This window comes from Neodiprion fabricii, chromosome 4, assembly GCF_021155785.1.
Source record: "Neodiprion fabricii isolate iyNeoFabr1 chromosome 4, iyNeoFabr1.1, whole genome shotgun sequence".
Lineage (NCBI taxonomy): Eukaryota > Metazoa > Arthropoda > Insecta > Hymenoptera > Diprionidae > Neodiprion > Neodiprion fabricii.
In genome coordinates, this window is record NC_060242.1 from 22,745,983 (window position 1) to 22,761,207 (window position 15,225).

The following is a 15,225-nucleotide window of genomic DNA, read 5'->3' on the forward strand; positions in this document are numbered from 1 at the left end:
AGCTCTGATTCCCTGTTATCGGCTCTCTTAAATAACTTCAGTTAGAGAATACGAGGCTTTTCATGGGTTTTTCAGCGTTTGGATTGGGCACAATGGTGTACAACGGTTTGGAGTTTGGCGCATTTTTCGAAGTGCCACCTACATCGCCCTGTTATCAGATTCTCAGAGGTGTTAATCCCGTATTGCAGATGATATTTACCTTCATGCAAATGTACTTCATCTTCATGAACTCTAGGGTGAGAATACATTCATGGTTTAAATTAGTTTTACCTGTCGATATTTGATACTAGACGTACGCTACGCGAAGTATTAACTTCCGGTAAAATAATGTTTATTTATCACGTGAAATTGTTTACATGCTGCGTGAATCGAGCACTGAATTTTCCATCGTATAAACATGTCGTTATTTCAGCTCAACATACATCGATTCAAGGTAGTTGCCCGATTTGGTCTGATGCACGTAGTAGCCACAAACCTCTGCGTTTGGATTCGCACTCTAGTATTGGAAAGTTTAAAGGAAATTACACAGTACCATCAACGTATAGGACAAGAAGAAATTGGTGTTTTAGGTAATGAAATTTCTATCAATTTCCTCATTCATCTTCCGATAGTATAAAGATATCGACTACATCGTGAATGGTATTAAATTATATAACATGCCAATGAATGTGAGTAAGTAGGCCAAATGACAAACTTCATCTCAACGTATACAACCCGTTAAACTTTCTTATTATCAGACACCATCAAACAACATTCTCAACGCAATGCAGGGGTTATTCTAGGCACTGAACCACGCGATCTAGCTCAACTTCGCGAGGCTCCACTTGACTCCGTTTTGTCAACGACAGCAACGACATTGGGAAGTACAACACTGCCTTCGATGGGCAGAACTCTTCGCACTACCATAAAAGCCGTAGCCAATGCTCTTACCACAACTGCAGCAACGACGCTCACGCCGTGGACAACAATGAGCACCAGCACTACTACCATGAGACCTACAACCACCACGACTAACGTGCAACCGATAACTCGCAGCAGAGCAACTACCCTGACAACTTTGCTGACGACGTTGAGTCGCACGACGACGACGACGACAACGACGACGACTACGACGACAACTCTACCGACCACAACCGTCAGAGCAACGACCACCACAGCTGCACCGTTCATGCCGTTTCTCACGGACTTCATGAATTCACCGCAAAATAACCCTCCGGTTAACCAGATCTTCGACGTGAGTAACTTGACGAACGCCAGCACAAGCTGGAGCAGCCCAAATCTTGGCTATTACGCGGAGGCTTTAACCGACGACGGCACCATGTCGAACTCTTGCGGACGCGTCAACATCATGGGGACCATTGTCCAGGACGCCGCGCCTTACTTGTTCCCTTTCATCATTGAGTACAGTCTTATAGGCGCAGCGGTGATATACGTGATGTGGAAACACATAGGGTGTTATCCCCGATGGCCACTCCGTGTCGAGGTTGATCTTGAGCGCAGATTAGAGGCAATGTTGAGCCGTCGCGCGGTTGCTCTTGCCCACGCCGGACACGCCCGAGTTGATTGCGTTGGTGCTAGCAAAGGTCTTTTCTTCGGGCTACTTTTACTGGTCGGGTCGCTGATCTGCTTGATTCTCTTCTTCGTATTGATACACCATCCAGAGTTGGGGCTACTCGCGATCTACCTTGCCGACGTCTCGCACTGCGTCCTCATGGCACTGTCCATTATCGCCATAATCGTCGGCTTCATACGCGTCCAAGGTCTGAAGTTCAAGGCTGAGGAACAGAGCGACTTGAACGACATCCTCCTCCGCGTCTCGGCTTTTGGCCTTTTCGTTTACGCGGTGTTCAGCGTGATCGCTGGATCCCTGGCAGCTTTTACACACGAGCCGAATCTCCTCGTTATGGTAACTGGTCTTCTCTCCGTGGCTCAAGTTGTTCTTCAGATGCTTTTTATCGCCGACGTCTCGCGTAGGCGCGTTCACCTACCGGAACACGATCGCAGCAAGCCGGGCCGCCAGGTTGTGACATTCTTATTGATATGCAACGTGACCATGTGGGTGATCTACACCTTCGAGACTCAGAAGGTGGTCGCGAACCCCGTCCAGTTGGACTTCTACGGGTTCTTGGCATGGGCGATCGTCCAACGCGTCACGCTTCCTCTTTGCATCTTCCATAGGTTCCATAGCGCGGTTACGCTCGCCGAGATATGGAAGACAAGCTACAAGGCTCGTCTCGAGTAATGTGAGCGATAGTTGATTGGGAAATTATGCAATAATGCTCAATATGCAAAAGAACGCGCACAATTATTTAACTGAGCTCAGCGGCACCGCGTGCCCGTATATATGCAGAAAGAGAGTTATGAATATAGTAGAGAGGAGATATACCTTGGACAAATGATACGTACGACATACGCGTATACGTACATATACATATACATGTGTGGGTTATACACCCGTAACAAAATTTTTTGCAATTGCCGGCCATAAAACGTCGTACGACGAGTAGCGTAATCGCGTTGCAGCTACCCGGAGGATCTTTTCTGAATCTAACGATTAGAATTGAACTCGAGCGAAATAACGGGGAGATTATTTTAAGGATAATAAAGTGAAACAAAACGATAAATCAACAACGACCGTATATAGTGTAGGAACGTCAGAGAATCTTTGCGGACAAAAAACAACGTATTTTACGACACTATCAGGACAACCTCTTTCTCTGTACCTATAAATATATTCATTCGTCCTGCGACATATTTTTTTGATGCAGCAAAAAAAAGTTAAAGTCGATAGGATGAGTTCGGTCACGTCTACCATACACGGTAGGTAGGTGTAATTGTAAATCAAATGATTTCCGAATATACGTTAAAGCTCGAATCTCGGGTGTCATATAGAATAGTGGAAAAATAAATTTCATTCCCTTTCAATACGTCTGAAGAAAGATGGTCTGAGCCTTTACCCTTTCTGGCAACGTTGTTTGTTCATTTTGTTTTTATTTTTTTGTTCCTCAACTTTCCACTGGGACACGAAAGAACTAGGAGACGACGGTGTCTCATTTTGTTCGAAAAAAAAAAAAAAATCACAACCAATGAATGTGAGAATATTGCCAAATCTAAAAATGCGTGCAACTGCGGCAGTAAAAATTTCCTGTTAGTTTAATACATGCAGGGAATGCACTGTTTCTTTTATACTTTAAAAACTTCGGCAAACTGTTGTCGGATTTTCTACTTTTATACCCACACTGCATTTCAAGTTGATAAAATTTCAAATAACTCACACATACTTAGCTGCAGGCCTGTCTTTCCGTAGCTGTGAGTCTCACCTCGCTGTTTTAGCCTAGAGTTAGAGCAGAATTGGATTAACAACAGCGTAAGATTAAGCGGAGAGGTAATCACTTGACCGCCACTCACGTACGTACACTGTACAATTTTTAATCATGTATAAAAATCACCGGGTGAAAGCGATAACTCGTACATCTGACGTATCTAATATTAAAGATTAGTCCTTTTTCGAGTAATTTTTATTAACCCAGAATTTATATGCAGGGTTTGGCAGTTTTTCTATTTATATTCTACTCAGGTTCTCCTCACTACCGCCCTAACGATCAGTTGATACACAACGAGAGATTGAAACGGGGGATGGTTAACATGACCATAATGATAAAAATATCAAGGAATGTGCGCCTTGGGATAGACGCGATTTTAAATATCGTCACGATCGATTTGATATTTCATTGTTGGTATTTAAAGCATCAGCTATTCACCCCCAGATCTGCATTAAATTGCGTATATGTAAAGTACAAAATTGTTTCTATTTTAGGATATTTTTGCGTAAAAAATCAGAGCTCTACATTCTGTTCACTATATAATTATCGGTGTACGCAAGGAAGAAGAAAAAGGATAGAAAAAAAAAATTGAATCAGATATTATATGAAATGAAAATCACGAACTTAAAATAAATATAATACATATACTTCGATGATATTGTAACAATGACACAATGTGTATACAGGGTCATTTATTCCTCGTTGAATGTGAGAACCGGATGAGAGAAAGTCGCTGGAACAGCCACGTCGGTCGTATTCGTATTCAGCAACGAATAAATAACCCGATAGGTTATAGAGAATGTTTTTTTTTTTTCTTTGTATAGCGCACGACGCATAAGTGTTTTGAGAATATGAAGTCATTACAATAAATTAATAAACACACAACCACACTTTGGTAACGTAGATGACAGGCTTAGACTTAGATGTTAGCTTGCATAATGATTCACTCACGAAGAATAAAAATTAAATAAATTATTGATTAATATTTAAGACTTGGAATTAATCCTATTTTAAATTCATTACCTTATTATTATAGAGTATAAGATCGTTGGGAAATCAATTCTCGTCAGAAATCTCACACCCAATCCTTGCCCCGCGTTCTTCGCCCGAAACATCAAGTCTCCCGACATATGTCCCCCGAACCCTCAAAATGATTTGACGAGCCGTCAAATCAGCATCTACTCGGTATTGAGTCTACATATTTTACGTAAATGGTAATATTAATAAATTGTATCATCACACATTAATTACGTCTATATACGACTACATCAATTAATTATATACACATAGCGATATATCGGTATTTCATGCCAACTCGACAAACTTATAATCTTGACCGTCTTGGATCTCTTCCCTGATTCTTTACACCGTTCTGTCAGATCTTACAGAACATACTCGTCATTTTCAGATCATTGTTTTTCGATGAATGTAATTTTGAACTGGTCTCGAAGGCCAAATTAGTTGCACTGCCGTTGAATCCGTATTTTCAATTTACGGCCGAGTTATTAAAAGATTTTGTTTGCGGAAGAGACGGGTCAAAAAGTTGATTTCCAAGTAAAAAGTAACTTTAGTCCCTTTGGAATTCATGTTTGTTTTTTTTTTTTGTTTCAACCATCCCGTGATGACGTTATTAATACACTATACATGCATATATATGATGTGTAAAATTATAAATTTTTAATGTAAGATTGATACATGTTGAATGTGGTGTAAATAACAGTAAATTATTCAGCAGAGTGTTAGTGAAGCGAAGATACCAGATTTATACTTTATTTTATCTGTTAATTTATTTTTAATGTTTAATTTATTCATCGCAATCATTATTATCGATCATCATCTTCGACGAATAGGGTAACTGCATTCATTGTCGAATAGACGACACGAATGGCAGTGACGAAACTGAAAAGAAGCTACCAAGACAACGTACCATTTTTTACATACTTGCATATACACTCATCACTCGATATACATACTATATCATATAAATATATGCTATCACTTCCGATCGTTTAGTGAAACGACATTTTTTAACCAGCAAGTACCGAAGTGTACCTACACGTTGATGTAATCGTGTTTATGTAATGATTCATATCCAATCGCACAGATTTTTACCGAAAATCATTAAGTCATTTCCTGCGTCCTTCTATGGTCGACCTTTGGTTAGATGTACCACGTAAAATACACAGACCAATGTAATCCAGGTTCCTCTTTCGGTGAACGGTAAAAAAAATCGGTTTCTAATAGGCATTCTTTATTTTATGTATGTATATTGGATATTTCTAACTCACCCCGCCAAAACGTCTCGCCAATACTCTGCGCTACATTTTGACGATAAAGAGAAACGCGTACGCGTTTTCGTATCTTCATAAAAGTGAAATTCATTATAATTAGAATAGAAGACAAGACACTGCCACACCGGACCAACCAATGCAAAACCAAAAATCAGACCATGGAAAATGTTTTTCTTATGAACCAACCCTATTTAAGCATTCCAATAAAACAAATAAATCCAAACCACACTATACAAGTCCCATCCAAAAATCGTATTGAAATTTTCGACCATTGTAGAGTTAAAAAATACATGTACATTTTACCCAGTATGTAATTATTCTCGGGCAACGCAATGTTTGTACTTTGCCTGTATACATCGTGGATAAAAAAATCATCTGGTTTATGTAACGCTAGTCTTACGATAGCCATATGCTTGACCATTTTGGTCATGGATTCAAATTTATTGGATATCGATATTTTGTTGATAATCCTTATTCCACGATAAATTCGAAAAAAGTCTTTAAGGTATACAGAAATATATAAAGTAAATATGTACGAGTAAGTATAGACTTGTGCAACGCTTGAATGTTGCGCAGCCAAATAAAACGAACTCTTGTCCAACCTTCGCCAGATCATTTGATCAGTAACTAGATGAGAAATGGCTTGATAATCGATGTGACACGTGAGTTTTGGTATCCTTTAGATATCAATACCTGACGATATTAGTGATCTATGATCGTAGTAGGTGCGTTTTTGATGTCCTTGAAAAATTCACGTTTGTACACACTTGCACAAATAATACACATACACATACACACACACAGACACACACACACACATCCTCCACCATTACACGAAACACGATTGATAAAAGTGAACAAAATAAGTACGTGTCGTCGAGTAACCAGTTTATAAGTCAGTAGTAATAAAACTAAAAATATCTAATAAAGTTAAGTTTCATTGTATTCGTTGATTGACATAACGTTGTCGCATCCACAACGTTTGTAACGATGACTATATTGGTTAATAAAAGTTATCTAGATGTACATACATTGCGAATTATTACTTCTCGCTCTTCGTAGAAACTTGTCCGTGAATCAGGCTCTTTACGTTTATGAAAGTTATTGCGTTAGAATGATACCATGTGAGAATCTCGCTGGTACACCGATGTAGTTAATCAGTGGACGGTATTTAGCAAAAAAAATAAACTAATTCGATTATTGATTTCAGGAACCAAGAAGCTAGGTTTGGATGAAAATTCGTCTTACGATGAAACTTTGACCTGGTTAACTTGATTTAACATGGCAGGTATAGCCGACCGGTTGATCACGACCAGGCAGAGGAAACTACATGACTCTGAGGAACTATTGCATTCAGACCGAGTTAGCCATCCCTGATATAGTGTATCAAAGGAAGGATTCCAGCGATGTACAAATTCGTCAAAATTTTTACGAAAATTCCAAAAGGCTTGGGATTAATTTTTTCGTGATTTTCGGAGCAAAAAACTTTTCATCTCCAAATCAGTTTCTACTACGTTTTCTGGACTAATTGGACCATTAGGAAAATAGCGTGGGAACAACAGCGGAGAAATTATTTGAAATTGAAAACGGTTAAAATTTTCGCCAAAAATGCGAAGGGGTTAGCCTTACCTTTTTTTTTCAGCGTTCCGAATCGTTCAGTAGAATATAGAGGAATTTCAACCGGGGAAAAAAATCTCGGGGTGAATGACAAATTCTGACACCGGATTCGAATTCAGCATATCCAATCACAAATAATAGTTATGACGGTCTAGTTCTCTTGACAAGATAAATGTTATTGTGTACGTGATTTATGCACCACTTTTCAAATTTCAAAGTTCAAGGTAATGATAAAACTAGTGTCTTTCAAACAGACATCGGCGAACTTTACCCTATGAATAACATCTATTCAAACTTACCTTACTAAAATCGAGCACTGAAAGGCAACCACTAGCTGCTTCAAAAAAAAACTACATTTTTTTCGATCTATCATTTCATTAAATCAGTTTTTAACATGATATTGAGCTCTGTGAAAGAAAATCGCCGTGCGGTTTTTTTTAACCGTTGCCGCATCGGGATTTTGTATCGATCATCTAATTAACACGTAAGAACTCAAATTCTGACGATTGCGGGAAGATAATAATTGTTTTATACAAGAACGGAACTCTGTATGGTAGCATTGTACAACTTATATATTTGCTTCGAATCAGCGCGTCGTACAAAGTTTTTAATCGTAAAAGTAAACATTGTTTGTTGATGCAGTCTAATGACCACGTTCCCCTTATAAAAAATTTATCTTTTTTTTCAACCATTCCGTCATAAATTCCGAACATCATTATTAAGAAATAGAATGTACAGTATGTATAATTTAGAAGAGTGGCACTGCAGGTACAGAGGCAAAAGTTAACAGACTTACACGTTCACTACAACGTAAGGAATTATTATGATGACGAATTACGAACTTCGGTATTGAGTAAATAAATTAAGCGGATAGATGAGTCTTTGGTTTTGAAATATAAATTTACGTTTTTCTATGCTTATCTTGTACTTCAAATATTTTGATAAACTTATTATACAGTAACCATTACGTGGGCATTATCGTACACTACGGTTATTTGTCCGGAAAATTGTTCTACGTTTTTCGTAGTGCGTCAGTAGACTAAAAATATTTTTTCATGTATATCAATTGAATGTCTTTGAAAAATTTGTTGGAGATTAATTTAGACCGTTTTTTATTATTGCCTTAATAAACCTAGACTTTTTTAAGTACATACTTACTACTGATACACTTATCAAAGGAAATTTCGGTTCGTAACTGTTGCTTCAACTTCCAAAGTTTCGTCACTTCTATTAAATTCCTAGTTCAAAAACTCCACGATGGTCAAATTTAACAAATGCGGCGGATTACCAAAGATGCGACAATTGGGTTAGAAATACAGACAACAGTTCCATTCATAGTATTTTATATTTTATTCCAAAACATTTGTTGCAATAAATTAATAAATATTTGCATTATAGGTGGTTTCTGGATCGAGACAACTTGTACAAATAAGTTTCTGCCGGTTTGAGATATATACTGGAAATATGTGAGAAAGAAGAAAACTATAACTGTACATAACATGGGTTCGAGGAATTGAGTAGTTACGTTTCAGGTCTCTTCACAGCTTCAACACTTCTCTGCACTTTCTGCAGTAGGTGAAGTATGCAACGATTGCGCTTCCTAGACCAATTCAGAATGTTTAACAGTAGTGACAAGGCCTACAAATTTATTGCCTCACAGCGCTTCTTGACTCTAATGCTACTATTGCTATTTACACTTTTTACGTGTATAATATTTCTTTTCGAATACAAGAGCAACCCCATGATTAGGAAATACTGTCACCGGTAATAGAGAAGGTTTCACGTTCAGAGTGGTGTGACAAAAGTGAAATTATTTGAACCAAAATAAGAGTGGAACATATATTTGAAACTATTGATTTTTTCCCGTGTTCGGGATTATTTGAAGAAAAATGAGTAATATTCTGTGATAAAATTCGTAGAAGAATTACGAAAAACTTGGGGGATCACTGACGATTATTATTTGAGTATTACCGATTATTGAAGCAAATTTTTCCTTCCCTGTATAACAGTCCACATTACGATCTTATTGATTGCAGCAATCTTTCAGCGCAATTAAGACACATAGTTGAGTCAAGAATCGTGAGAAGTAAAGTTCAGTGAGGATAATTGAAGAAATAATGTAGTGATTGTTTGGTGCCCGATTCATTAGTTACAAAGTTAGTGAAATAACACATCTTAACTGTACGGGTTAATATCCTAATAATTTTCTAATTTCTTTTTCAAGATTTTCCCGCCGAACTTGACTCTCCTCACGTGTTTTCACTACCCTCAGCGTGACTTCACCATTCATAAGTTCTCTTTCACCAAGTATCACAACCAAGGGTATACTGTTCTCTTCGCAATGTTGCAATTGTGCCAATAACTTAGGACTCTTTTTATATGATTGCTCTGCTTTCAGTCCAGCCTCCCAGAGATCTGATATGATTCGCATACGCTCCTCATGCAGATTCTTTTGTGCACTAGCAACGTAAACCTCGACTTCTGTAGTGCGCACCTTTTCTCCTTTAGTAGCTAACTTAGCTTCAATAACGCTGAAAATTCTCTCAACACCAAGAGATACTCCAACACACGGTACTGCTTTGTTCTTCGAATCAAACATACCGACCAAGTTGTCGTAACGGCCGCCTCCAGCTACACTTCCGACACCGACTCCATCACCTTTAGACAAATGTAGAAAAATTGTAGAAAATGAAAAAATTTCTATCAAATGAGGAAAATTTTGAGGACGTGAGATTGAGGTTTGTTGGATCACAGCCTTATTGTAAGGTGAGTGAAACGTCACTGTAGAATTTTTTCCACAGTTGTGGAAAAAAAAAAAAAATGGTAAGCAAAGTTGCTCTATTAAAGATCTCATCTTGGCATTGAATTACTTATACTCTAATGAATATTCATACATAGGCATATAAGAATTTGAAAGAGAACTGTACAATTCAACTGGCTTACCCAGACAAGACAGTTAGTCTGGTTAATGAACCTTGAAGAGGCTGACCGGCCAAGATCGGTTGGCCGTCCGAAATGATTGAACTGTTCCACCGATTAATGATTGAAAGAATTTTGAATAAAAATTAAATAACTCGTTTGCCGGTTTTCCAGCAATTTTGAATGGATGACTTGGTTTGACCAGTTAAGCTGGATAAATTGTACAGGCCTATCCTGAATATCTTAATTTATTTACCAGTCAGGATTGCTTCATAAATAATGCCTGTGTAGTAATCAAGTCCTCTGGCTAAACTTAAATCGAAGACTACTTTGTCAGTGATTTTATAGATGTCACAATACTTTAGCAACAGTTCCATTGCTTCGAGGCCGCTGACCGCGGCGGGTTGTTTCATTAATATTTCGTCTTTTCTCAGTTCATGAATTAATTCATTACCACCTTGCCGGGACACGTAGCTACCTATCTTGTCGGCAATATCTCCATCTAATTGCTTTTCTTCAATCATTTCTTTCCGCACTTCGTCCCAAGGACTCTTATCCAATTTATCTACAGCTGAGCATATGGCACGAAATTTTTCGTGCGGCACTCCACATGCTGCAAATATACCATCAAGCAGAGAACGGTGGTTCAACTTTATTTTATAAGGACCTAAATCTAAGGATGTTAAAGCCTCGGATATTACTCGAAGACATTCAGCATCTGGAAGCATTGGGTCATATTGTCCAGCTATATCAAAATCCTGAAACAGAAAGATTTATCACATGTCTCAAGAGTAATTTGAAGTTTAAAAGGACACGTAACGACTTTTGACCTTGAAATCAGAACTTTAGGAAAAGTTTGAGCATTTCCATCGTTTTATTACGACTATCTATTCTGAACGCAATTGCATTTTCATCAAAAGATGTTGATTAGACAAGATTAAAATTTTTGTTGTTGATTTTATTACGAGATAGTCACACGTTGAATATCTATCAAATTTATGACTTCGTAAACTTGCATAATATTTCTATAAAGGGTGGAAACAAAAAAATACAATTATCAACGAATATTTTAAACTGGGAGATATAAATTTGAAAAATTGGTGATTTCGAAAAATTAACGACGGAGCCAGGAATCGAACCTGGTATATGTATAGAGATACTTGACCGCAGTCTTATTTATAATAATATTAATATAATGATTACATAACTATTCTCAAGAATCTAAACTGAGACTCTTTCATATCACTTTGGTTTCTTTAAAATGATCATTTTTCCAAGATTGTGCAACTGTTGGCTATCAACAAATAGTAATTACCGAATTAACTGTTAGAAAAAAATCGTTTTCAAATCAACTAGATTTCTGTATTTTATGAACGTTATTTTTAAAATGAATTATACAGACTGTACTTATTCGAGTGAAAGTTTGTTTAATAAGCTTGTTCGCATACTTACGCACTGATAGAATTCCCTATATCTTCCCTTAGTCATAGCTGGATTATCTCTACGATAGACTTTAGCGATGTGGTATCTCTTGATCGACGACACTTTGCCCATAGCTAAATATCTGGCAAATGGAACCGTCAGATCGTACCTGAGAGCTAAGATTTCACCTCCTTGATCTTTCAAGTCATAGATGAGTTTGGCATCTTCCCCATATTTTCCGGTCAACACTTCCTACAACAAAATCACTTCAGTATTATTATTATATCAACGAATGATAAAGCAACGAATTAGAACCAAATAATTTTGGTAAGGAAATTGGGGTGAAACGACAGTTTGCTACCGTCGTCATATCAACTAAAAATAGTAAATCATGTATTCTTATTTACTTTTAATTCAAATATAGGAGTGTCGATAGTCTGAGCTCCATGGCGCTTGAATACTGTGGCCACTTTCTCTAAAACTCCCAACCGCAGAGCCATCTGTTCCGGGTTGTAGTCTCTGGTCCCTTTGGGGGTTTTAAGGATAAGTTTCTGGGGTCCTGCATTATCTACACCCAACTGCGCCTTCAATTCCAACAGTTTGGCTACCTCATCTGCTATCTGAAAATATCGAAGCACATTATTTGGTCAGAATGTTTACAGAAAATCGATTTAGAAAAGGTCGATTGTTCAACACTGTGGCTTTTAGATCTGTGGTAGCTCAAGAGATCTGATACCGATCTATGCACATGTTCTAATTTTCGAAAGATTGAATGTTCTTTACTTGATTTAGCTCAACTAATCTTGAGGCAGAATGGAAAAGATGGAGCAGTCACGTACCTGCGGGGCACTGACCGTGGTCGTTGAGCGACATTGCCGTATAGGAAGGATGACATTGATGCGCGTCAGACGAAACATGGCACAAGACGAGATGGAACCAGAACCAGAATGAAATAGAAAAGTCCGCCTCAGTGTTGATTACTCTATTACCCGAAACACGAGATACAAGTTAGCCAGCCAGCATAAAACTGCCACAGAGTAGATCATAGACTTTTATGATATTTCAATGAGCTATTTTGTAAAGTATAACGTTAAATGAAGCAGCGTTTGGAGGTATATTAACTTCTGTACAATATATCCAGTGATAATAGATGGATGAACAGAAATTGACTGTAACGATGCGTGTTTACAAAAAATCATTACTTGATAATTTTAGGATTGTCTGAACCACCTTAGTGAACCACAGTAAACAAAACACACTATACATCTTTGAAAAGCAAATTGATTGATAATCATTCTAAAATTGAAAAATAATGAATTTCTCCCTGATGTTTTGTTACAATAACATTACCAACTTCAGCCTCGTCTGACGAAATAATTTTACTTTCCCTTGTTTGTAACTGGTCAGCATTTTACGCCAAACTTTCCTCTCTGATGGTGTTGTATGAGCATTCAAGTGCATTAAAATCGCAAAGAATCAGGGGAGAAAGTAAATTAGATTGAATGAGATTCAGCTTACAGATCAGTTGAAAATACCCAATAAGTCTTCAAAGAAAATCAACGCAGGTTTGTCTTTGACAAAATTTCTTAAATTATTTATTACTCCTTCCGATGTGATTCATAAGAACTAGTCTGTGGCAGCTTTGCAAGCGTGCAACAGCTGTCTCACCTTTTTATCAATGTTTTTAAGGCTGTCGTTATTACCGCAGTAAGTCAAGCGATCAACTTTCTCCACCAAAGGAGTAGTAAAATCAAGTAAAGGAAAATCCATAAGTTCGGTATTGGAATAGCTCTTTATATTATCAAACCATCTCTTCAAATGCGGTAAGTTAGACAACTTGCTATGCGGATAATTTTTACAGATGGTAAAAAGCTTGACGTCCTTTGATGTCGGACACCAACCACAAACGTAGCTGACGTCTGCAAATTCTTCATTTAGCTCAGCTAGCTCAGAATTTAAATTTATCGAGTCTGGTAGTCCCTGAGAAACGAAATACATCTCAGAGGGACAAGAATTATTAACATGATGTTTTATGTTTGGACTTTGCCAAATATTTAGTTTTAAAGTTGATAACACAGTGAGGAATGAAAAAATGTTTAAATAAATTTTATTTCTGTATGACGAGTAACCTTACATGTTTGAAGGATTAACTGCAGTAGAACATCGATTACCTTATTCAATTGAGACCGGGACTAGTTTGAATCAGCAAAAGTTTGGATAATGGAACAGTAATATTACATGAAACGATACTGCACGATAAAGATAGTTAGATCAATACGCACATATGTTTACATTATTTTTATACACCTACTTTTACTTTAACATACGTCAAATTATTCTAATTACCTTTATAAGTGAAGTTAATCGAAAGTTAAATTTAACATAAAACTGTAAACGGACCTCTACGATATATTTTTCATAAGACTGTGTTTATTTACTCCAAAATTTCAGAGTTTCGTTCAGACAACAAAACGTTTGGATACAGTAATCCATGATTCAGATAACGGATGTGCTACTGAACTTTAAATCTCAAAATGCTGTAAAAATCAAATTGAGGTTAAGAATTGTGAGCATGACGAGTATTTGAATAAAAATAATTTCCTGCATGCTAGGACATCAAAATTTTACAGTCACCTCAACAAGTCATATTCATATTTCTATTTGGATTAAATGACACCGTTGTGTGACAGCATTCAAACTTCGATTAGCGAAGTTTTCAAAATTTCGATAAGACTGTAAAGAGTGTTAGAGATTCACGTCGGTGAAACAATGTTATTGTTGGGTTATGAACGCTCCCAAGCAAATGTTTCTGTCTGATGAAATACACCAGGGAACTACCTCATGCGGTATCTAAAGGAAAGTAATTGGTACAGGAGCAAAATCGCGAAAGTTAAAGACCCTGAAATCGGACAGTTTACAACCATATGTCCAACACGTCGTGGAAACAGATCCCGAATTTCTTACTTGCATACTGCAGATCCAAAGCTCAAAATCACGTACCTTCGTACTGTCTGCCTTAGTGGTTTTCAATTTACGTACAACTTCGCCCTGATCCTTGATCTGTTCCATAAGGTTTGCTCTTGTTTCGTCAGCCATTGTAGACCACGCGGTATTCACCAATGTTGTCCTAGCCTGGCGTACAAATGCGTACTATAGATTGGCGCCGCTGTCCGCCACAGGAGCGATGACTAAAGAATGTAAAGACAGTTGCCCTAATGGGCTTTGGTGTGACGACTGCAAATCGTCGTGCGCTTGCGCCCCCTGAGATGTTCCAACGGTGGAGTTGAGAACTTATTGCAGAACATCAGAGAGTTACCGATTTCGACATGATGCTGGCTGCATTCACCTTCCTACTAACACAGTCTTCGCAACGGTGAGCCCAAGCCAGTACTTAGCCTCTGTGGACTTACCGACTTGTCAGCGATACAAGAAATTATTGATGAGAATAAATTTCTTCCTAAATTCGTAGCAAAACAGTGATTTAATAAAGTATAGGTACCTGAGAGAAGAATGTGTACATATTTATATCAGATGTAATAATGATGCAGAGACCAAACAGTACACATGTATATGCTGTCCTAGTACGATATTAATATATATGATCCATTTACGATTAATACATGATGCATACCATAAATTACATAATTTTCCGG

General features: G+C 37.6%; 2 protein-coding genes across 15 annotated transcripts in view; one reads left to right on the forward strand and one right to left on the reverse strand.

Annotated features, from left to right (window-relative positions):
- The window catches only part of LOC124180989 (proton channel OtopLc), a 32,656-nt gene extending 26,016 nt beyond the window's left edge, over positions 1-6,640 (forward strand). For 9 of the 11 annotated variants that reach the window (XM_046567023.1, XM_046567022.1, XM_046567028.1 and 6 more), the window contains 3 exons: positions 76-236; positions 413-569; positions 738-6,640. In XM_046567023.1, coding sequence (XP_046422979.1) covers positions 76-236; positions 413-569; positions 738-2,242 — 1,823 coding nt within the window. In that variant the 3' untranslated portion in view covers positions 2,243-6,640. The remainder of the gene's footprint in view (positions 1-75; positions 237-412; positions 570-737) is intronic. The other 2 variants (XM_046567026.1, XM_046567027.1) reach the window with 2 other exon arrangements.
- A 1,917-nt stretch (positions 6,641-8,557) lies between these two features.
- LOC124180560 (histidine--tRNA ligase) lies at positions 8,558-14,765 on the reverse strand. 4 transcript variants are annotated; one of them, XM_046566218.1, is made up of 6 exons: positions 14,573-14,765; positions 13,241-13,552; positions 11,980-12,192; positions 11,603-11,824; positions 10,407-10,908; positions 8,558-9,889 (listed from the first exon to the last, which is right to left on the reverse strand). In XM_046566218.1, the coding sequence occupies exons 1-6, from the start codon at positions 14,666-14,668 to the stop codon at positions 9,420-9,422; spliced, it is 1,815 nt and encodes a 604-aa protein (XP_046422174.1). In that variant the 5' UTR covers positions 14,669-14,765; the 3' UTR covers positions 8,558-9,419. The 4 variants fall into 4 exon arrangements, with proteins under 4 accessions (XP_046422174.1, XP_046422176.1, XP_046422177.1 ...); XM_046566220.1 differs by lacking the exon at positions 13,241-13,552 and adding an exon at positions 12,412-12,554 and having other exon boundaries at positions 14,573-14,729; XM_046566221.1 differs by lacking the exon at positions 14,573-14,765 and adding an exon at positions 12,412-12,554 and having other exon boundaries at positions 13,241-13,379.
- Between the last annotated feature and the right edge of the window lie 460 nt (positions 14,766-15,225).

Coding starts and splice junctions, on each gene's coding strand:
- LOC124180560 (XM_046566218.1), bottom strand. CDS start 14,668: ATGGCTGACGAAACAAGAGCAAACCTTATGGAACAGATCAAGGATCAG. Junction 13,553..14,572: donor CTAAGGCAGACAGTACGAAG/GTACGTGATTTT, acceptor TTCGTTTCTCAG/GGACTACCAGACTCGATAAA. Junction 12,193..13,240: donor TTAAAAACATTGATAAAAAG/GTGAGACAGCTG, acceptor CGATATTTTCAG/ATAGCAGATGAGGTAGCCAA.